Source organism: Hippocampus bargibanti, linkage group LG02 (assembly GCF_051943395.1).
Source record: "Hippocampus bargibanti isolate YZ-2025 linkage group LG02, ASM5194339v1, whole genome shotgun sequence".
NCBI classification, from domain to species: domain Eukaryota; kingdom Metazoa; phylum Chordata; class Actinopteri; order Syngnathiformes; family Syngnathidae; genus Hippocampus; species Hippocampus bargibanti.
In genome coordinates, this window is record NC_142735.1 from 24,985,586 (window position 1) to 25,007,870 (window position 22,285).

General features: G+C 45.0%; 4 protein-coding genes and 6 non-coding genes across 18 annotated transcripts; 9 read left to right on the forward strand and 1 right to left on the reverse strand.

Annotated features, from left to right (window-relative positions):
* The first annotated feature begins 55 nt into the window (after positions 1-55).
* gltpd2a (glycolipid transfer protein domain containing 2a) lies at positions 56-1,631 on the forward strand. The gene is made up of 6 exons (XM_088990445.1): positions 56-232; positions 341-402; positions 465-625; positions 688-793; positions 926-1,122; positions 1,261-1,631. The coding sequence occupies exons 1-6, from the start codon at positions 142-144 to the stop codon at positions 1,487-1,489; spliced, it is 846 nt and encodes a 281-aa protein (XP_088846571.1). The 5' UTR covers positions 56-141; the 3' UTR covers positions 1,490-1,631.
* A 15-nt stretch (positions 1,632-1,646) lies between these two features.
* Positions 1,647-10,832, reverse strand: trim2b (tripartite motif containing 2b). 2 transcript variants are annotated; one of them, XM_088990444.1, is made up of 13 exons: positions 10,695-10,832; positions 9,291-9,425; positions 9,075-9,220; positions 7,261-7,441; positions 6,894-7,153; positions 6,524-6,662; positions 6,275-6,445; positions 5,837-6,136; positions 4,585-4,752; positions 4,272-4,440; positions 4,129-4,199; positions 3,780-3,920; positions 1,647-3,720 (listed from the first exon to the last, which is right to left on the reverse strand). In XM_088990444.1, exons 2-13 carry the CDS (start codon positions 9,387-9,389, stop codon positions 3,568-3,570), a joined length of 1,998 nt encoding a protein of 665 aa, XP_088846570.1. In that variant the 5' UTR covers positions 9,390-9,425; positions 10,695-10,832; the 3' UTR covers positions 1,647-3,567. The 2 variants fall into 2 exon arrangements, with proteins under 2 accessions (XP_088846570.1, XP_088846569.1); XM_088990443.1 differs by having other exon boundaries at positions 4,129-4,440.
* Positions 10,833-11,040: 208 nt separating this feature from the next.
* Positions 11,041-16,703, forward strand: rnf175 (ring finger protein 175). 8 transcript variants are annotated; one of them, XM_088990451.1, is made up of 16 exons: positions 11,064-11,486; positions 11,692-11,738; positions 11,936-11,985; positions 13,168-13,214; positions 13,416-13,482; positions 13,657-13,695; positions 13,900-13,938; positions 14,001-14,522; positions 14,727-14,761; positions 14,886-15,027; positions 15,091-15,245; positions 15,354-15,461; positions 15,521-15,641; positions 15,745-15,878; positions 15,957-16,058; positions 16,280-16,703. In XM_088990451.1, exons 8-16 carry the CDS (start codon positions 14,502-14,504, stop codon positions 16,398-16,400), a joined length of 939 nt encoding a protein of 312 aa, XP_088846577.1. In that variant the 5' UTR covers positions 11,064-11,486; positions 11,692-11,738; positions 11,936-11,985; positions 13,168-13,214; positions 13,416-13,482; positions 13,657-13,695; positions 13,900-13,938; positions 14,001-14,501; the 3' UTR covers positions 16,401-16,703. The 8 variants fall into 8 exon arrangements, with proteins under 8 accessions (XP_088846574.1, XP_088846576.1, XP_088846577.1 ...); XM_088990449.1 differs by having other exon boundaries at positions 11,936-11,976; XM_088990455.1 differs by lacking the exon at positions 13,416-13,482.
* LOC148902127 (small nucleolar RNA SNORD14) lies at positions 11,533-11,626 on the forward strand. Its single transcript, XR_016114342.1, has one exon. It is a non-coding gene; the product is annotated as a small nucleolar RNA SNORD14 (small nucleolar RNA).
* Positions 11,774-11,866, forward strand: LOC148902128 (small nucleolar RNA SNORD14). Its single transcript, XR_016114327.1, has one exon. It is a non-coding gene; the product is annotated as a small nucleolar RNA SNORD14 (small nucleolar RNA).
* On the forward strand, positions 12,020-12,113 carry LOC148902129 (small nucleolar RNA SNORD14). Its single transcript, XR_016114328.1, has one exon. It is a non-coding gene; the product is annotated as a small nucleolar RNA SNORD14 (small nucleolar RNA).
* On the forward strand, positions 13,253-13,345 carry LOC148902130 (small nucleolar RNA SNORD14). The gene has a single exon (XR_016114334.1). It is a non-coding gene; the product is annotated as a small nucleolar RNA SNORD14 (small nucleolar RNA).
* On the forward strand, positions 13,504-13,596 carry LOC148902131 (small nucleolar RNA SNORD14). The gene has a single exon (XR_016114347.1). It is a non-coding gene; the product is annotated as a small nucleolar RNA SNORD14 (small nucleolar RNA).
* On the forward strand, positions 13,747-13,839 carry LOC148902132 (small nucleolar RNA SNORD14). Its single transcript, XR_016114348.1, has one exon. It is a non-coding gene; the product is annotated as a small nucleolar RNA SNORD14 (small nucleolar RNA).
* Positions 16,704-16,785: 82 nt separating the features above from the next.
* On the forward strand, positions 16,786-22,247 carry fgb (fibrinogen beta chain). Its single transcript, XM_088990447.1, has 13 exons — positions 16,786-16,918; positions 16,997-17,032; positions 17,146-17,249; positions 18,616-18,718; positions 18,987-19,055; positions 19,257-19,371; positions 19,443-19,549; positions 19,822-19,936; positions 20,006-20,125; positions 21,334-21,456; positions 21,534-21,628; positions 21,700-21,890; positions 21,965-22,247. Exons 1-13 carry the CDS (start codon positions 16,829-16,831, stop codon positions 22,194-22,196), a joined length of 1,500 nt encoding a protein of 499 aa, XP_088846573.1. The 5' UTR covers positions 16,786-16,828; the 3' UTR covers positions 22,197-22,247.
* The last annotated feature ends 38 nt before the right edge of the window (positions 22,248-22,285 follow it).

The window sequence follows — 22,285 nt, forward strand, 5'->3', positions numbered from 1 at the left end:
GTGGCAACAGCAAACAAAAGAGAACAAAGGTCAAGTTTAAAGTTCATTCGGTGATGAGTGTCTGCCTGTCACAGAGTACACAATATGATCAATGTGTGTATTTGTGTGTATGTTTTGAAGATATTTGTGTGAGTGGTCGCCATGGCCACGCTCGGACCGACGGTGGTGCTTCGCTGCCTGCTGTTGTCGGCCTTCTTGGCGCTGGTTTTCTTCCTCACCTCTGTGTGGCTCCGTAAGTCACTTCACTTGCCAGATTTTACTGTGACTTGTCAACCCACACGCCCCCCCCCCCCTATTGACCTTTGTTTGCCGCTTTTAACCCTCTCCGCACGCTCCGCAGCTCAGGGTGGCATTGGAGAATGTGGCCCAGCACATTTCCCATGCCAGACGCATAGAAAAACGGTAAAAATAAACCAAAGTTGTATTTTTCTTCTTGGTGTAAAGTCCTTTTCTCTCACCCTCAGCCACCATTGGTGGAGCCTGACGAAGCAGCACCCTTCATTAACGAATGCCCCGGCCAGTCATTTCAAGTGGGTAGTCTGCTGCGATTTTTGACATCCAGTGTCTCAGTTGCCGACGATGTTCTCCTGGAACCGTACCTCCAGAGCTGGGATCAGCTGATCATGTATGTTTCATTCACGCTTCATGGCGCGATCGGAGTCTGAGCAAACTCTCTTCTGTTCACAGTTTCATGGAGTCTCTTGGAACCGTGGTCTCGTTCTTCTCTCAGAAGGTCAATGAGAAGATGGATCTGATCCGACAGCTGGCTCACACAAGTGGGCTGAAGGAAGGGGTGAATGGGGCAGAGGATGTGTATCTGTTCCTTATTAAAAATGTCCACCCCCCTCAAAAAAGTATTTTTAATGTGGAACATTGTAGATCAGGGGTATGGCGCGCCTAAGAGCTGCCTGCGCTCCTTCTCCAGGCATACCGCTCAGTGCGCTCCATGGTGGAAGCGGAGCTTGAAGCAGGCGTGGTGGACTTTTCCCGCCACACTGATTCGGGTTGCCGGACACTGCTTCGTTTGCATAGATCGCTGCTTTGGCTCGCCATGACACTAGAAGGCCTGACGCACGAGCCCAACCAGGAAGGGCACCTCAAGACGCCAGGCGAGCTCAGCAGGTTTGGTCACACCTCTTTTTGTAGAAGTGCTGCTGGGTGATGTCCTCACCCTTGTTTCGGACTTGCACCGGTCTTTTTTCAACTCAGGGATCTACATAAGTACAGGGTGTGAGCACTTTTACAATATGTGCCCCACAGGGATGCCTACCAGGTAGCACTGGCCCCGCACCACCCGTGGGTGCTCCGGCAGGCCGCAGAGTTTGTTTTCCTCGCTCTCCCAGACCGGGAGTACTTCCTGCGACTAGTGTGCGCCCAGAGTCAGCACGAGGCGGAACCTGTCCTGCGTATTATTATTCGTGCACTACAGAGGGTCCACAGTGTTACCCAGCGCATCCTGGAGCAGCACGACATGCTGGACCTACCCTGAAGGTGCCCCTGATCTTTCAAAGGGACGAGGTGTCGCTCCGGATGGATGAAGAAAGTCATTTATTGATTATTGAATGGACATGCAGACAGGAAACATTCACAACTCATGTATACTGATTAACAATCAATAGCGCATAAACATCCCTCGTTGGTCTTGATTTTACTGTTAGCATTGATAGCATAGCGAGCTGGTTGGTTAACTTTTTCCCCATCAATTCTTGGTCGACAAGCCTGGGTCACTTGCAAAAGTTATTGATGAAAATTTGATGTAAACAATTTATAGTAATCCCCTGCATATTCGTCATTCAGCAATTCACTTCACACAAGAGGAACATTTGTCGTCATTGTATGTTGGCTGATCAAAATCAGACAAAATTAGTTTATGATTATTGCTGGATTGAGACTAAATGAATTTTGAGATATTTATTTTTCAAGGTAATGCAAGATGAGTTTTGAGAAATTACATTCAGTTATTTTACCATCATAGTTTGTAGCGCATTTAAGGTCTTAAATGAGCAACTTGAAATATTTTTTACGTGAGTGCATTAATTAGGCTATTTGCTATTCCCAAATATCAGGGGATTAATTTACCATGTGTACCACAGAAACGAATCAATAAAATATGACATGATGTGCAATGTAGAAACTCAATGCGGCAGCTCTTTGAACATGCAGATATAAAAAAAAATGTTAGCTACACAATGAGCATGCGAATAATGTTAGCCGACTACCACACATGCTATACTTCTAAACGAAGAACATTAGACGCGGTCAGGGAACATGCTAGCTAATAAACTTTTCTTATGACAATCTTGGTGGGGAAATAGTTAAAAACAACCGAAAGCATTAAGCCCATAGCGTGTGCTGGCTTGTTAGCTTTGAAGACACAGGTTAGCGTCACATTTTTACAAGTAACGACTGAATATCGAAGAAAATTGGCTACTCACAAAGAGTTATGGATATTAAACTTTTAGGCGCAATTTCAAGAACACCTTAAAATAAACTACTGTATATATGTGCCGAGACTGAAAAAAAAATACACACCACCAGCTTATTGATTTTGCACAACTTGCTGCTCCATGACACAAAGCTGAAAGGCAAAATTTACAATGTGAGTTTAATCAAACAAGAAATTTCTCAAGACTCTGATTGGCTGCCAAACAGTTCAGGGTGTACCTAGCCTACTGGCCTAAAACATCCGAGATAGGCTCCAGCACCCCAGCGACCCGACCCTGATGAGGAGAAATACTTACAAAATTAATTGGTTCTGGAAGAAATATCTGAACGTAAAAAAAATTGTAAGTCGAGACACATTTTCTATGTAAATGCCTTGTAAATTTGTTTCGAGCCCCCCCAACCCAAAAACCGCATAAAATATGTATTTGCTGCTAAAACGTTTCGTAAATTGAAAATTCACATGAAGAGACGTATGTCAGTAGAGGTACCACTGAATGCCTTTTTCTAACTCTTTCAGTATCTCTTTAGCCTTGTTTCAGCGATTGCATTTCATTGTTCTATCTATCGCTGTCTTGATCCAATGTGGATTTTAAAGCAATTAATAGTGTTCAAGCCGTATTTTAATTTAAACCTAAAAAAGTCAGCTAAAAAGCTCAAAAATCCAAACTTTTTGTGAGTAGTGTAGGTCAGTCATTCCTATTGAGAGATAAACTTCACGCTTTGGCACTTAAGAATTTCAATGCACACAATGGAACACAATCAAAAGTAAGAATGCCATGAAATTAATTCATGAGTTTGTTAATTAACTTTGATGTCAATCACTGACTCCGCCCACTCAGTCTTTGTGCCTCTGGGGCAGGGGACGATTACGAGTCACAATACTGTTGAACGCTAGGTTTGCCCTTTCGCCATCCATGCCAAGGAAATTAGCTCTTAGCCGCCTCCTGGAGGCTAGGAGGTGAAATACATACCCGAATTGAACGATCACAAAATGACATCAAATCCATCAGAGGACATCACTCACATCCACCATCTTGGCTGTCCATCCAAAGGAAACAAATAAAACAAATTTTGACCGAAATGAAAATGGCAGCCGCCGCCTCTTCTCCATCTGTCTTGCCGTCACTGCAGGTAGCGGTAAACTTTGAAGCAATGGTTTCCCGAGTCCGCCACCACCACGTGTCCGTCCTGGGTCAGGGCCAATCCTTGTGGCCCATACAGAGGGTCGGCTGACGTGTTGATGTAGGACAGGAAAGAACCGCTGCCGTCAAAGACCTGTTCGGACAGGAAGACAGTCAGGAAGTTTTCGTTTTGCTACAGTGACAACAGCCCACCTGTATCCGACTGTTGCCCCAGTCGGCTACGATGATGTTGCCGTTGGTGTCCACAGCCACGCCAGTGGGTGCGTTGAATTGACCGTTGCCTTCGCCATTGGAGCCGAATTTGAGGAGCAGTTCTCCTTCGGGTGTGAAAACCTGACAGGAAACCAACGTGAGGTTAGATGCACGGTAGGTGTAAATAAATCATACAAACTTTTATGAGCGAACCGAGACGGTGACGAATAGACTTGGGCTGTCGGAGAAACTAGATGTCTTTGAGGCTTCAGGACACAAGTCCTGAATCTGAAGACGAACCCTACCGAAAAACCAACTCCAAAATCTTTGATGAAACGTAACCTGGTACCTTGACGGAGTGGTTGTGGAAGTCGGTCACGATGATCTCATTGTTCTTGTTAACAGCAGCGAAGTGTGGACCTCGAGGTGCACAAACCAAAAAGAAGGTTAAGTCTAACAAATGGGTCACGTGAATTGGGTAGCGCACCTTACCCGCAAACTGTTTGTCGCCATTCCCGCGACTCCCGAACTTGGTGACGAGCTTTCCGGTCAGCTGGAAGATGAAAACCGTGCATGCCTTGTTGTCCACCACAATCACATGACCCTCGTGGTCCACCGACACACCCTTGGGTCCCATCAGTCTGCCCGAGCCCAGCTTGGCCTGTCCACCCGCATAAGCGTGACAACCTTAGCATGAGGACATTAGCGAGCCCGACGCCAATGGAACGTTGGTTGCACAAATATTTAAGATCTTTGTTTTCTTATGGTAAGTGTATGAGTCCGTACACACAAGGCCGCCACCCACCTTAAACCTGCCATCGCTGGAGAAGATGCTGACCCACTTGTTATCGTAGTCAGCGATGATAATGTCACCACTTGTGTGAACCGCTACTCCCGTGGGTCGCTGCAATTGCCCCGGCGACCGTCCGCGTACCCCAAACCGATTCTTGAATTCCCCCTGGCTGGAGAAAACCTGAAACAATGGAAACAAGAGTACAATGATGAGGCGGAACGATTTTGTGTCAATATTGCGATTGCGGTTAGGATTGAGCCTCCAAAGAGAAAAACGAACATGAGAGTTCAATGAGGACTTTTTAATCCAGACGTGTCCAAAGTCCGGCCCGGGGCCAAATGGGGTCCGTGGTCAATTTTCAACCGGCCCGCAGCTTCTGTCTGTCACGGTTTGCAAGGTGGTGATGGCAGATGTGCAGCAGGTTGTATTTGACAAATTGTATTAAAATAAAGTCAACAGGAACAAAATCTAAAACATCAAAGTCATTCAAACAGAAAAATACAAAGTATCAAATAAAGACCAAGAGTAAAAGTCTGCCAAGATGAAACAAACACATGCACAGCATACAATGCATACAATTGCATTCAACAATGACCCGCCAGCGAATGGTCATGCCGGGAGTCCTTTTGAGTGTCACTGATTGGGAACAACCTGGGAAGCTGCAGCACAATGGTGGAGAGGTTGCCTCTCCACCATTGTACCATGGCGTGTTGGACCTTTTGGGAGACTGTTGGGACTTGTGGAAGCAGTCCCTTGAAGGAGCGGGGGGTACTGTCATGATCTGGTTGGTACCAACGGGTGGTGCTGTCGGCCCCACCTGCACAGGTGCTGGTCGTTCCCAATCAGTGACACTCAAAAGGACTCCCGGCACGACCATTCACTGGCGGGTCATTGTCGAATGCAATTGTATGCTTTGTATGCAATTGTATGGTGTGCATGTGTTTGTTTAACCTTGGCGGACTTTTACTATTGGTTTTCTTTTGATACTTTGTATTTTTCTGTTCAAATGATTTTAACATTTTAGATTTTATTCCTGTTGACTTTATTTTAATACAATTTGTCAAACACAACCTCCTGCTCCCTCCTGCCTGCTTTTTGGGATCTGCAACCGCCATCACCACCTTGCAAACCGTGACACTGTCATAAAATCAATAATGTCTGCCCCCTGGCCCCTCTCAACACACCAAATCTGGCCCCTTTTGCAAAAGTTTGGACACCCCTGTTTTAAGCGCTCAAAACAATAACGTCTCGAGTCCGGCGTCACCTGCACACACTGGTTGTTGCTGTCAGCAATGAGGATGTTGCCGCTGGCAGCTGCAGCAACCCCTTGAAGGTTGGTAAACTCCCCTTTGTTCCTCCCCTTGGTTCCGATCCGAAAGATAAGGTCGTCCTCGATAGGGTTTTGGGTTTTGCGACGAGGTGTTCCCAAGGCGCTGCTGGCCCTTTTGGAGCCCTTTTTCTTTTGGCCGGGGGATTTACCTCGCCTCTTGGCGCCATCCGAGGAACCCGTGGACGGTGTGGCATTGGCTACCGAGTTGGAGGGTGTGGTGATGGACGGCGAGACCTGGCGGGAGGGGTGAAGGGTTTGCCAAATACGTGAACCCCAGGGTCAATTGGGTTATTCTCGCTGTCATGTTTATCGTCATTTGTAGAGTCAAAAACTTTGACTAAACATGCTTCGCTAGTATTTTTTATCACCCACCTGTGATGTGCCAACGTTCAACTTGAATGGACTTCCTTTAATGTGTTGGTCATACAAACGCAGCGCTAATGAAAAATCACCCTCTTTGGGCAGCACGTAGACAAACTCGTACGTTCCATTCTTGTGGTCCACAATCTCGCCGTCCACGATACTGCCATCCGGCGTGAACACCTACGACAAGGGCAAAAGGACAGTGGCAAGGTCAGCAAACCTCACCCTCACTTTAATTTGGCGGCCATGTGACACCACCTCAGCTGACAGAATCGCATTTCCGCTTTTGCAAGCCCCTCCGGATTTGTCTCTCGTTACTATGGTGACTGAAGAAGGGAGTCCCACGATGCATTGTTCCAAACCGGCGCCCATCGCCTCGCTTTGGCTCGCGACAGCACTGAGGAAGAGGACGATGCGTATAAAAATCAGACACTCTAGCATTTTGTCATGATTTGCCAGGTCGGGGTGGACTTCAAAAATGCAGGCCAGAAGGGAGGAGCAGAGTGTATTTGACAAATTGTTTTAAATGGAGTTAACAGGAACTAAATCATAAACAGCAAAGTCGTCAGAACAACAAGGTCCAAAATAACTAACAAAAACATGACTGAAAACACAGCAAGCCTCTTGCCTGGTGGTCACAATGGTGCCCAGGTTGTGGATCCACTTGCGCAATCCGTCCGTTTCCAAGACCAGGTCCAGCTGGTCGTTTTCCTCCGGCTGGCACGACAGAGCGCGTCTGGACAATTCCTCCAGTTTGCCCTGGAGGTCCTGCTCCAGTTCCAAGCTACCAGCACACGCCTCCTTCGCCAAGACTTCTTCTGTACGGGTACAGGTAGACGACACCACTTCCTCTCCCTGCAGGAGGTTCTCTAGCTGAGACTGTAGCACCTGGGGTTCAACACAGGACATCATAGTCTCACAGCCCCTCCCCCCTCAAGTTTCAGCATTTCTACACCGCATAATTACCCAAAATGCTTTGTTTCATTTTGATTCACCTTGCGCTTGAGACCAAAGGTGACCTCCAGCTCCATGAGAAGAACGCTCTTCCTTACGTCAAGCTGCTTGTGAAGGTCTTCAAAACTGGACAGAATGTCCTCCTCGATGGCCACCCTCTGATTGGTCAGCTGCTGGACCATCTCTCCAACCACTATGGCGGCGGTCGAAATCTGCGGGAGTCTGAAGAGCATACGGACATCTTGCGGTTTTAGAAGTTCTTTCAAAGTGGCCTGGACGGAGAGTTGGGATCAAGTCTCAAGTCATTTTGTCTTCAGCGAATCAAGTCACCTTATTGATTGGTTGCATAAGAACATACCGAATCAACGTTTGTTGGTAGAACTCTCAAGTTAATGTCGCAAGAGCGAAAGAAATTAGCTCACGTCCCCACTAAATTTCAGGTAAGTTGTGTTATTACTTTAATTCAAACCAGGGGCCTGCAGTCAAGGGAGGCGTAGCTTCACTTTCTCCTTAGAGGTAAAAATAAATAAATCATGAAATACTTGTTGAATCAACTTTAGTTCTCAGTTCTTAATAGTTTCCATCCATCCATTTTCCGTACCACTTATTCCACATTAGGGTCGCGGGGGTGCTGGAGCCTATCTCATCTGTCTTCGGGCACGAGGCGGGGAACACCCTGAATTGGTTGCAAGCCAATCGACGTACAACAGTCACTCTCACAGTCACACCGAGGGACAATTTGGAGTGGTCAATCTGCCTGCCATGCATGTTTTTGGAGTGTGGGAGGAAACCGGAGGACCCGGAGAAAACCCACGCGGGCCTAGGGAGAACATGCAAACTCCACACAGGGAGTCCAGACCGGGACGCGAACCGGCGACCTCTTCACTGTGAAGCCGGTGTGCTAAACAGGCTACTGGGCCACCTTTAATAGATTACTTTTTTGCAAATTTCCGCATTGTGGGGCGAATAAAGGTTTTCTGATTCTTATTTCTGATTTTAAATCCAATAACATTATGATTTCTTCACTGGAATTACTGTATTTGCATAGTTCCTGTTCAATTACTTGGGGTGAAAAAGAGCAGCCTCACCTCCAAGTAGGCAATCGCAATAAAAGTCCCTATAAAATCCTCAAAATCATATATTCAGACTCTTTTCAGATTTATTCTGATTTTCTGTAGTCGAGTTAATGTAATTAATATTTTTGTGTTGCATATTTAGCGACACATTCGACGCTTTCCAAACAGTTTCTGTATTCACTGATTTTCAATGGCATCGTCATGATTTGCTTTTATATACAGCAAGCGTGTCAAAATCACTTTTTGCCGCGGGCCACATTGTAATTAGGGTTTCCTCTCGGGGCTGTTATGAATTCAGAGAAACCATTAGAATGTTAATCCCCTCCACATATTACATATGGATCAAACAACAAATGAATGAAAAACTAGTTTTTAAATTTGAAGTAAAAAATAATGATGACTATTGTGGTTTACATACGACAATTTGAAATTTTGGTTCGGACTCCAGCAAGCATCATAAAATTTCACAAGTTTGATTTGCTTTCGCGGGCCAAATAAAATGATGTGGCGGGCCAGATTTGGCCCACGGGCCTTGACTTTGACATCAGTGATTCCATCATTTTATACAGGCTCCAAAAGAATGAAAGTTTCTTTCAAATAATAAATAAATAAATAAAAAGAAGGGCACACTATGTATCAGGAAAGATTTGTAAAGTCCAAGTCAAGTCTGCTTAATTCTAAGTCAGTCTTCTTAATTTTAGCCAACTAAATCCCAAATTTGACATGTTACATCAACTTCAGTCCATAACACAATGACTCTAATCACTGTCCCCTTTCACCTGTCGTGAGCCGCCCTCATCGTCGCCTCCAATGTGCGCCGGTGCTGCTCCAAGGCCTGGCCTAATGGCACCCTGCGGTGCTCACTGTGCTCAGGCACGCACTCGCCGCACAGTGTGTGCGTGCACAAGCAACAGTAATCGGAGACCTGCGGATGACACGAGGTCAAAGATGGCGACAGAGTGGGAGCGAATCACGTGGCTAAGCGGCCACCTCACCTTGCCGCCATGTTGCGGGCAGGTATCCTTAGTGGGCGGAGCCTCTAGCACGGTGCACTCCTCGCTGCTGCTGTCTGGAGAATGTTGATGCGCCGCCATCGACTGTAGCGGCGAGATAGTTGAGAGACGTCCCCGCTGCGATGGAGTCAGTCCATGAGGATGTCGGAGTCGACCCGAGGCATGAGCGAACAAAGCCGTCAAACAGTCAATCAGACGACATTTCGCTCAGTTCAATTGGCGCCCAGTCGTTAACCAGGAGAAGAAAGATGAAAACACCCCGTTACCCCCAGCATGAGGAGTTAAGTGGGTCACGCTCGTGTCTTCAGAGTGAGGGTGATGCTGTGGTTGCCATAGAGACCAAAATTGGAGCCTTTGATCCTAAAATCTACACATAATCTGCATACTGCATGTCTAGTCTAGCACACGTGCATTTGCAGTGGCGCCTTGACATACAAATTCCATTTCTTCAGTGACATTTCATAACTCAAATCATCTTCGGTCATTTACACAAATGGAAATTATATGAATCCGTTCCGAGGAGGAGTATAATTTAGTCATGCAGAAATAAATGAATGTCTCTACTACTAACTACTTTGAGCAACGTGATGAATTGTAATATTTGTTTAACTCAGCAGAGGATGAAGAATATATGACTGTATTGTTATACTGTCAGTCCACAGGTCACTGCACTCTTTGTGGTCAAATATCAGTTAGGTAAAGGGTTATAGCACACCCACAATGAAGGAAGATTAGTCAACTCATCTGATGCATTTATCATTAGTTCTTGGCATTAAGATAGTGACTCTCCTGGTGCAATAAACAGTACACAACGTGTAAAACCCCCTTTTTAAAAGAAAATGTGTAACTATACAATGCTCTGATCTCAAAATTGTGTTCTTAAGCCAAAGCAAAATAATCGGCAATATGACGGCTCTCATCTCGAGATTTTTTTTTGATACATACAGTTTCTGAAGATACTACTGTTCTGTCAACCTCTGAATGATTGGGTTTCAGATTCATACAATGACTGGTTTGAAATATTGATATATAGGTAAGCACAAAGATTTCACAATTCGCGGCGGAGCTTGGTCCTTAGCCCCTGATAATGGTGGGCATTTGCTATGTAGTATCATCTTTTCTGTAATATTTAAAAGTGATATTCAGTATAGTTAGCATTAAAGGATGTGACAGTAACCAGGTCATTCTTGTGGCATAGCTGCTGTCACTGTTAGCACTCGGCTTGCTAACTTCATCCGCACACACAGGCCGGATGTCGCACAGGGACAAGCCACAGATGCTACTGTCTCCTCCCTCCATCATCATGCCTTCATCTTCACTCATTCACCCAGCATCTCATCACTGTCTAAGTGTCATCGTAAAAATGGTGACAGGGTAGAAACTCACCAGGTTCCAGTGCGACCGACGCACGGCCGAGCAGCATATGTGTGTTTTCCAGCCTCAAGCCATCCTTTTCTGCCTCTGTGTATGTGTGTGAGTGCGTGCGTGCGTGTGTGTGTGTGTGTGTGTGTGTGTGTGTGTGTGTGTGTGAGGAGGGGTGAGGAGGAGGATGCCACCATCATCATCATCATCATGGTAACACCAGCAGCAGCAGAAGCAGACGGAGGCGGGGGAAGGGTGTCCAATTGGCTTAAATGTAACATTCACCAATCAGGAACGAGTTACGGGAAGTGCACTTCCGTCCATCATTTCCCCTCCAGCCGCCAGATGGCGATGATGTACAACAGGCTACATATACATAGGATCGGAACAGCCGGAAACATTTGGATCCTTTCTGCGAAAGACTTAAGGCGTGCGATATGATCATGGTAACTAAAATTCAATATCCACGGTTAATCACTTAATACTTTGCTCTACTTCATAAGAAAAGCATAGTGTGTTTTATTGCCCCGGTAGTTTGCATATAGAATTATTTTCGTACACGGATGGCTGCCGATTGCCTTTTCATCGCCAGTTCGTTCAGATGGACCACCCTTTCATAATTCGTCAATACCACGCGACATAAGATGTGTAGTGCTGATTTCGATTTTTTTTTTGAAAACCCTGAGTTTTTCGAACAAGATTAACTAGGTTAGGTCAACGTGTTTGCTCAGTCAACACGTGGTGAAAGTGCCCTTAAAATCCGCGATTCATTGTTTTTCCAGGGCTTGACCTCATCTCCTCTGGAAACTACAACGGGTACGAAACTTCATGTTCTAATTTTTTCCTCGATTTCTTCATTAGATCGCTATGATGACGATTTTTCCTGCCATTCGTAGTTTCCACCAGAGGTCACCACGACCAAAGATGGCAAATCACTTCCTTGGATGTCTGAGCGATCAACTTTAATGACTTGTTGACTCCGTTTACATTGAAAATGAATTTCTTTGATGCCACTTTACAGGGGAATGTCACGTGGTGGCCATTCGGGAAGCAAGCAACCATGAACCAGTAAGTTACACACTTTATTATACATTTCTACTAGTTCGCTGTGATGAAGATTTTTCCTGCCATTCGTAGTTTCCACCAGAGGTCATGTGACCAAAGACGGGTTAATACTTCCTTGGATGTCTGAGCGAACTTCAAAATGTGTCTTCTTGAAATGGATATTTACATAGAAAACTGACATACTCTACTTTATCTACCAGGTGAATGTCCCCCGATGATATTTTTAAGCAAGCAATCAAGGGTAAGTCAGGTATGTTCAAAAGGCAGTTACTTGGATGTTTTTGTCGCTATGATGACGATTATTCCTGCCATTCGTAGTTTCCACCAGAGGTCACCACGACCAAAGATGGCAAAACACTTCCTTGGATGTCTGAGCGAACAACTTTAATAGAGCTGCCAACTTTTGAAACCAGAAAAGCCTAATAATATGCCGGGTTCCAGGGTGAAGTCCTGGACTTGGGGGGGGGGGGGGGGGGGGGGGGGGGGGGGGACGAAGCACCCCTGAAGCCGAACCTTTGTTAACATTACGGCTACTTAAAATGAGGCAAAAACACCATACAAATGTTAATGTCAAAGAGATAAAAAATACAAATATTTCTACTGGTCAATCATGGAAATATCATGTTTACTTCTATTTGGAGAAAACAAATATTTTACAATCAACCAAACATTTAATAATCAATCTTAGTTGAAAAGTGCCATGAATTGCAAGACAATGTTACTAACTTCAAATATGCACATCAACATTCAATACTGTTCACATCAATGAATCATTAACATTTCGCAACTCTAGTTAACAATTTCACCCCTCAAGTATTTTCCCTTGTGCATTTTATTTTTGCTTTCTTCAATTGATCTTTTGTCGATGAACAGGTTTCTTCAGCCGCCATCTGTACTTCTTTGAAGGTGTCGGACGTTTCGCTTCTTATCCAAGAAACTTCATCAGCAAACTAAATTCTTACTGGTACTTTAGGTCCTATTATATATGTGCCATGTCTGGACAGTAGGGGATATATATATATATATATATATATATATATATATAGGGCCTAAATTACTTTGTTGCTTTTTCTCTGGCAGATGCGATTACACGACAATGATAAGAACAATGTTAACTCGAGTCGCGATTCCAGGAATGAGCCGTCACTCTCGATTCCAGGAAAGACCCGTACCGCTCGCATGCACAATTCATCGAAAGCAAGCTAACAGCCGGCACTGTGCCGATCGCCTATTGTCATGTTTTGAATGAACCAGTTTGACGATTTTTGCCTGATTGTTTTTATTGGAAAGTGTTATTTTCATTATTAAACCCTAACCCGGAATGGGCTAGTGAAAAGCTTAGCAAAACCAGACTAGTTGGCAGTTATGCTTTAATGACTTAATGTTGACTCAGTTTACATTGAAAATTAATTTCTTTGATGCCACTTTGCAGGGGAATGTCACGTAATGGCCATTCTGGAAGCAAGCAACCATGAACCTGTAAGTTCCAAATTTTATTATGAGTTTCTGCAGTTTGTTCGCTGTGATGAAGATTTTTCCTGCCATTCGTAGTTTCCACCAGAGGTCATGTGACCAAAGACGGGTTAATACTTCCTTGGATGTCTGAGCGAATTTCAAAATGTGCCTTCTTGAAATGTCTGTTTCCATAGAAAACTCACCTTACTTTATTTTCTTTACCAGGTGAATGTCACCTGATGATATTTTTAAGCAAGCAAGCAATCAGGAGCAAGTCAGGAATGTTCAAAAGGTCGTTACTTGGATATTTTTGTCGCTATGATGACGATTATTCCTGCCATTCGTAGTTTCCACCAGAGGTCATGCGACCTAAGACGGTTTAACACTTCCTTGGATGTCTGAGCGACCCACATTATTGTATTTATTTACTGGTTGACATTTAAATTAAAATTTGTTTCACTTTCAGGGCGAAGTTCCTGAGGCGGCCATTTTGTGAGCCAGACAGGTATTCGCTTTTTTTTTGGGAGGGGGGGGGCAGGTGAATATGAACATTACGTCGCTATGATGACGATTATTCCTGCCATTCGTAGTTTCCACCAGAGGTCATGCGACCTAAGACGGTTTAACACTTCCTTGGATGTCTGAGCGACCCACATTATTTTATTTATTTACTGGTTGACATTTAAATTAAAATTTGTTTCACTTTCAGGGCGAAGTTCCTGAGGCGGCCATTTTGTGAGCCAGACAGGTATTCGCTTTATTTACCTTTGGCAAGTTAGTTGACATTTAAAGTAACCTTTTTTCTTTCAGGGTGGACATCCTTTGGCTGCCATTCTGTGAGACACTCTGGAATGTAAATATTATTTAAATGTCAGAGTCCCTGTGATGACGATTAGTCCTGCCATCCGTAGTTTCCACCACAGGTCATGCGACAAAAGATGGTTTAATACTTCCTTGGATGTCTGAGCGACATTGCTGGATCATCATTCGCTAATTGTCGGGCAGAATTTTAAGGCTTGTCTATCCACAGGTTGTCTATCCACAGTTTGACTTCAAGTAATCTGGAAGCAGCAAAATGTTGATTTTTATATTTAACGAGTTTCATTAAATAAAGAGAGTGAAAACTTGACTGCCTGAAAGACTTCTTTTCATAATTAATAAAAACGAGTGAAACAGCATTATTCTTTATACAAGCAATATATAATTTTTCATAAATTTTGACCTTTCTGTCTTTCCGTACAGTAGGTAATTATGGTCGCAGCTGTCAGCGTGTTAGGCTAACTAACACCGACAGGCTAGGATTTTGCCAGAATGGCGGGTGTACAACCCCAGGTAGGTTACTTTGTGAAGCTCGTATTTTATTATATATGTTAAACAATTTAAACGCCACGCTGTTGTCCTCGTGGCTACCGTTGAGCGCAAGTGGGGGCGGGGAATGGTGCGTATTTTGACGTGGCACAAGGCTCCAAAAATTGAGCCTCATGTGTTGGACAAAATGACAGATATTTTCATATACATCCCTGCTGCTGCCTGTAGGTTGACCTAAAAGTGACTCACAGAGAAACCTGGAGGTCAGTGAACCGTTCCCGATCTTCCTACGAAAGTTCATATTTCAGACGCGTCAGTTCAAAATACACCACCCGGCCTATGGGAATTAAAAATTCCTAGAATTAGTCATATCAACTATGTCTGCAGGATACAACACGAGCGTCTGCACGTCAAACATCAAGGTCACGAGGCCATGCACGCCGAGATGGTTCTGATCCTGGTCGCCACTCTAGTGGTGGCCCAGATCGTTTTAGTCCAGTGGAAGCTACGTCATCACCGCTCCTATAACGTAAGTATGAATGTGCACACGCGCGCTTGTTGCAACAGGAAGTCTCACACTCATTGTCCTCAGCTGGTCACGCTCGTCCAGATGTGGGTTGTTCCTCTTTACTTCACCATCAAACTTTACTGGTGGAGGTTCCTGTCCATGTGGGGTGTCTTCTCAGTCATCACCAGCTATGTGATCTTCAGAGCTACGCGCAAGCCGCTGTCCTGCAGGACGCCAAGGTATGTCCCAGGAAAAAAAAACATGTCATAACCAAAATATAATCCTCAGATTTCCATCCAGGGTCCTTTGTCGCTGAAATATTGCATCAAACACCTTTCTTTTGTTAGGATGGTGTACAAGTGGTTCTTGTTGATCTACAAGCTGAGCTACGCCGTGGGGCTTCTGGGCTATGTGGCCATCATGTTCACCATGTTTGGCTTCAACGTCTTTTTCAGGTGAGTCGACCCAACAAACGTGATGCTTCCCGTAACCTGATGTTTGTGTACATGTGCAGGATCAAGGCGGAGGACTCTATGGATGTGGGCGTGGTCATGCTCTTTTACGGGCTTTACTATGGTGTGTTGGGCCGGGACTTTGCCGAGATCTGTTCCGATTTTATGGCGTCTACTATTGGGGTAATGTGTGTTAAATATACTCAACAAGCGTAGATGCATCAATGAAAACCACTTTTTTTTTTTTAATTATATTCACCCAAAATTGGCACGTGTGTGTGTGCAGTACTACAGCAGCGGCGGTATGCCGAGCCGCAGTTTGAGCGAGCACATATGCGCCGTGTGCGCTCAAAAAATCCTGGTGGACGTGGACGAAGAGGGCGTCATCGAAGACACCTACCAGCTGTCCTGCGGTCACATGTATCCTCACGCATCTCCAAAGCAATTTCCGAGCAGCCACTTCTGGTTCGTGCCTTAACTCACCGCCTGACTTTTTAGATTCCACGAATTCTGTATTCGTGGTTGGTGCATCGTGGGGAAGAAGCAAACCTGCCCATATTGCAACGAGAAGGTGGACTTGAAAACGATGATGAACAACCCGTATCCTTTTGTCCAATTCTGTGTGGTGGTGGTGGGGGCGGGGGTGGCGGCGTGTTTGTGTGTGTGTGTGTGTGTGTGTGTGTGTGTGTGTGTGTGTGTGTGTGTGTGTGTGTGTGTGTGTGTGTGTGTGTGTGTGTGTGTGTGTGTGTGTGTGTGTGTGTGTGTGTGTGTTTGTTTTGATTGGATTTGACTATCAGTCCTTAACATGGTCCCACATCCAGCTGGGAAAAAACGCACGTCCTATACGGACAGCTGCTAGACTGGCTCCGGTACCTGGTTGCCTGGCAACCCATCATCATCGGCATCGTCCATGGGATCAACTTCTCACTGGGGCTGGAATAGAATCCCTGAGGAGTCCCACTCCCGAACAAAAGTGTTTTGGAGCAACGTTTTTAATTTGTGGACTAAAATATCAGGATATATTTTTTTGCTTCCTGAACTTTAGCCTTTTTTTTAACTGCTGTGTTTTTTGGACGCTGACTTCATTTTTTTGGGAGTTTGTAACATTTTGTGTGTCATTGAAGTGTGTTGTTTGAAAGAAACAAAAATCTGATCCAATAAACGCAACTTCAACACGCTGATGACCCTTTGGACTCAAACATCCAGCAAGGTTCCTGACACCGACCACGTTTCCCGTCAGTCCCTGTGGTCGATCATGTTTGCTGTGCTATGATTCGTCCTCTCAGAGATCCGCCAATAGGAACGAAGGGCGGAGAAGGAGAGCATAAAAGGCGTCGTCGAGAGCTGCGGCACTCAAGAGCAAAGCCGAAATGAAGACGACGCACACGTTGCTGCTGCTGTTCCTTTGTGTGAGTTGGGCCGCCTCGCAGGGCAACCTGGACTATGACGATTACGACACGGTAAGCGCTGTCATTGGCCATTTTTAACACGTCCTCCCGTTCAAACAAGCCACTGACCATTTACGCTTTGCACCGCAGGACTCAAAAGCCTCCAAGGCCAAGAACAACACGACGGTACGTCGCGCTCTTCATCAAGCCGTCCATCCGATTTGGAGTCATTGTGTCCGAAGCGGTCGTCCGGCGGAGTTTTTGCCGTCCACATCGCCAAGCGTCTTTTGTATTTACAGGACCAGTCAGCACCCGATGCCCGCGGTCATCGACCGCTGAATCGAGGTCGGGACTCCTACTCCCCCACCCGCTATACTCCGCCTCCCATTGGTGGTAGCAGCAGGTCAGTCTTTTTACACACACGCAAACACACACACGCACGCACACACATACAAATACACACAGGCGCGCACACGCACATATACACACATATAAACATTCACGCGCGCACACACACAAATACATACGCACACACACATGCGCACAAACACACAAATACATGCGCACACACGCACAAACACACATATATATATTCATACATATACATATACAGTAAAGTCTCGTTATATCGATATTCAAGGGTGTCCGAAAAAATATCGATATAACCGGGACTATCGATATATCCGACCCTGTTTGCATGCAATTTTCTCCGTGCGTGCATAGAAATAGTATCGATATAACCGGGACTATCGATATATACGATATCGATATAACGAGACTTTACTGTATATATATATATATACAGTAAAGTCAAAAAATGTCGATATCACCGTACTATCGATATATCCGTCCTGCGCCGAACTGCATTAAAAGGGGGATCTTTCATATAAATTTCCCATTGGGTTCATGGATTGCGTATCGAGCATTCTTTTTGTACAGAAGTGAAGTGAAAAATAAACCTATGCATAAAATAAAAACGTCGTTACACTTTTTTAATGACTATTTCCTCTCAAAAATGCAACCAATGCAACATCCTCACGTTGTTCTATACACACAAAACCACGAACGCCAGCATATACAAACATATGAAAAACAGTGATTGTTGCAAGAGATAAAGATATCTGAATACAACTTAAATACATGGATGGAAAACAAAAACTGCAACGTTTATATTACTTACGTTGATGAAGTATTCTGCGGCACGTCGAACTCTTTCGCGATGGAGGATTTGCTCCTTGTTGGATTCTCCTCGACAGCCACTATTGCCTTCGTTCCGAGATCACAATTCTTACGTTTCCCCATTGTTTAAATTGGTGTTGAACAACAGTACTGTATATAAGCTCTGCTATGCCTTTTTTATTTTATTTTATATGACAGTTCAAAACACGGAAGCTGGTAGAAAATGGCGTCTGCTACACTACACAGGACGGGACGCACAAGTCATGTGACCAAGTCACGTGACCTGATACAGGTTTCGATAATGGTGGTACTGTATAGAAACCCCTAAGCAAATATCGATTCACCTTAAACTGCTTTTGTATCGATATAAACATAGCAAAATGGCCGGTGGGAGATGAAAAAGAGCAACGTAGTAACCGGATTATCGTAATAACCATGAATCGTGCTAAACAGAACTAATTATACATAAAAAGGCTAGAAATTCATCCAGGAAATGAAAATAGTATCGTAATAAGCAGTATTATCAATAAAACCGATATCGATACACACGCACAAGGATGAAACATGATGCTGACACGACATCTGTTCAGGTATCAAGGACGTCCGACCACCCCGTCTAGAGGACACGAGGTGGAGGAGGAGAAGAAGGTGCAGCCCGAGTCAGGCGGATGTTCATACGGTGCCGGAGAATTGGTACGATTGGTTACGATTGTTTTTCCGAGACAGCAACACTTAAGCAGCAGAGTCCGTAAGACAATTATATTACGCTGCTTAATATATCTCTCTAGACATATATATATATATATATATATATATATATATAGAAACTCGGCTTCAAAAAACATGAAGGCATGCAAAAATCAACTCAGATCAAAATTTATTTGTTTTCACCTCACCTCCACCTCAACATAGTTCAGCCAGTTGCTACGTTTAAGGTATGATTCATGTCTGTGCTTACCAGGGTGTGTTGTGTCCAAACGGCTGTGAGCTGAAGACTGCGCTGCTCAAGCAAGAGAAGAGCGTCGCGACAGTAAGTCTACGCCACAATTTTGCAATCATTATGTGACTGACATGGAATAAAATAACACACACACCAGACCAATTAATTGGAATTAGATAATTTGTCACGGCCTAGTAGTTGTATAATTACGGCTCTATTGCTCACATGTTAGTGGGCGGAGCCTCCCAAAACCATTCGCCAGGCCAATCCGCCATTCCCCGTTTCTTCCAGAGCATCAACGACTTTACGCCTGTAGTTGACGAGCTGTCGCGCACGTCCAACGTGGTCTATAACTTTGCCAACGACATGTCCTCCTCTCTGACGGAGCGCCAGCGAATCATCGGAGGTAACGCCGTTCGAACCGCCAAGCGCTTTCTTACCTCCCCGCGTCCAATCATGAGCTTCCTGTTCCGGCAGACAACGGGCGGGTGGTCAATCAGTTCACGAGTCAGGTGGAGGAACAGCACGCCTTCATCAAGGAGACGGTTGACACCGTGTTCCCCTCCACCATTCGTGTCCTGCAGGTGGGTGGCGGCACACCACATGTGTTCAGAATCAGAATACCTTTATTCGTCTCACAATGGGATTGCAATGTTGATTGCAATTATGAGTTTGTTGACACGTCCCCGATTTATCATAGCACCTCCCTAGCAACAAATATGTTAGACTATTTATGTGATCACCCCCCCACCCCCTTTACTGACAAATATAGCTACTGTTTCTCACATTCTATTGCCAATGCCAAGTTCGGCATCAGTAGTGACGGACTGGGGGTGTTGTTGTCATACCCACACAGAGCGTGGTGGACAAAATCCGTCTGAAGATCGAGAAGCTGGAAAAGGCCATCAAAGCGCAGAAGGAGGGCTGCAAAGATCCATGCCAGACCAAATGCCCCATCCCCGTGGTGACCGGTGAGAAAAATGGCAGTCGAATGGTCATACGGTCAAAATAAATACTCAAAAAATGTCGCGTACTTTCAGGAAAGGAGTGCGAAGACATCTACCGCCGCGGCGGGAAAGACTCGCAGATGTACATGATCCAACCGGACCCCTTGGCGCCCCCGTACAGAGTCTTCTGTGACCAAAGCTCTAACAATGGAGGTAGGTGGCGGCGAGGTTGTAGATTCCTTTTTTCAATAACCCATTGCGCCTTATGTATGAAAAAGTTTTAAAATGTCATTCTGAAGGTGCGCCTTATAAACTGGTGCGCATTTAGTCCGGAAAATATGGTAATTATAGTTTTTCATTGAAAAAATTGAATAAAAAAATGTGGTTCATAAAATAATGTCGTTTCTACGTACAGAAGAAGGAAAAGTAAAAGAGTCTAGACCATAGGTGTCAAAAGTCAAGGCCCAGGGGCCAAAGCCGGCCCACCACATAATTGTTTTCGGCCCGCAAAAGCAAATCAAACTTGTGAAATTCCATGATGCTTGCTAAAATCCTAACCAAAATTTCATATTTTTGGATGTAAACCACAATAATAGTCATTATTCTCGACTTCAGATTTGAAAACTAGTTATTCATTAATTTATTGTGCGCTCTATATGTAATATGTGGAGGGATTAACCATTCTAATTGGCTTCCTCAAATTCGTAACGGCCCTCGAGAGGAAACCAGAACTACAATGTGGCCCGCGGCAAAAATTACTTTGACACCCCTGATGTAGACAGTTTGAGAATTGTCATTTAAAGACTGATTAACTCATTCACTTCCATTCCCAAATTTATTCGGGAATTAAAAAGCATGACGTGGAGCGCCATTCACGAATTTGTTCGGGTTTTGGTTTATCTTGCGGGGGGTGCCGATATAGCGCTAGTCAGACCATTGGCAATGCTTTTCCCTTCTACGAGGGGGCAGCATTTGCCTTATTCCCATGTTAGCGCTTTGTTACAGCTTCAGCTGTTGTTAAAGCGCTCTATAAATCAATATGTATGTATTGTATTTTGTACAGTTGCCCCAATTTCTCAAATTATCTCAGATAACTCCAGACCCATATAACTTTGGAATTAACTCTTGTTTTGATGAAAGAAGAGAGTCTAAGGTTTCTTATAACAAATTGAATGTTTATGCAGTCCTAAAACTCAAAATTCTGTGGGTCCTGCAATTTGAGTGAAAATGACAAAAACCCTGGCACTGGAGTGGACACATTTTTGCATCTTGTCTGGCAGTAAATGAGTGAAGTGGAATTTCAAAAATAAAAGTCCAAATGAAATAAACACGACTTACCATAAAAAAATCCCCAGTTTAGGGAGGTGGAAGCCCTGTTAGTTGAGGGACATTGTTTCACTTGAACCTTGTTTGTCCACCAGGATGGGTCCTCATCCAGAACCGAATGGACGGCAGCGTGGATTTTGGCCGACGCTGGGACGAATACCGTCGTGGTTTTGGGAACATCGCGTTGGAAGCGGGCAAGGGTTACTGTGAGAGACCAGGTCAGCCCCCCTCACCCCCCTCTCCTTTTCCTCAAAAAGAAGCAGCGCCTCCAATCTCACTTTTTGTCACTTGACAGGTGAATACTGGCTAGGCAACGAGCGCATCAGTCAGCTGACCAAAATGGGCCCGACCGAGCTCCTCTTCGAAATGCAGGACTGGACGGGTGCCAAGGTGAGCTTGTCGTCTTTCCAAACCAAAATGTACTTCCCGGTACTTGCCAGTCATCGTTCTGTCGCTTTCAGGTCCACGGCTTGTACCGCCGGTTTACCATGCAGTCCGAAACGTCCAACTACCTGCTCTCGGTGACGGATTACTCAGGCAACGCCGGGAACTGTCTCTTGGATGGCGCTCTGGAGCTTTTTGGGGAAAATCGCACGATGACCAAACACCACGGCGCCAAGTTCAGCACCTACGACAGGGACAATGACAACTGGTGTGTGTTCAACTTCCCGTGTCGTCCAAAATATCTTTCTCTTCCAACTCACCCTCCTTTACACCTGACTCCAGGAACCCCGGCGACCCCACCAAACAGTGCGCAAGAGAGGACGGCGGCGGTTGGTGGTACAACCGCTGCCATTCGGCCAATCCCAACGGCCGGTACTACATAGGCGGAGCTTACACCAAGCAGATGGCCAAGCACGGCACAGACGACGGCATCGTGTGGATGAACTGGAAGGGTAGCTGGTACTCTCTCAAGGCCATCAGTATGAAGATCCGACCCGTCTTTGCCTCCAGATAACCATTGAGAACAACAGAGACACTGTGAATAAACGTCACGCTTACTTGACAACTTGTGTTCTCGCCGCTCATTAAATACACACATTTCCT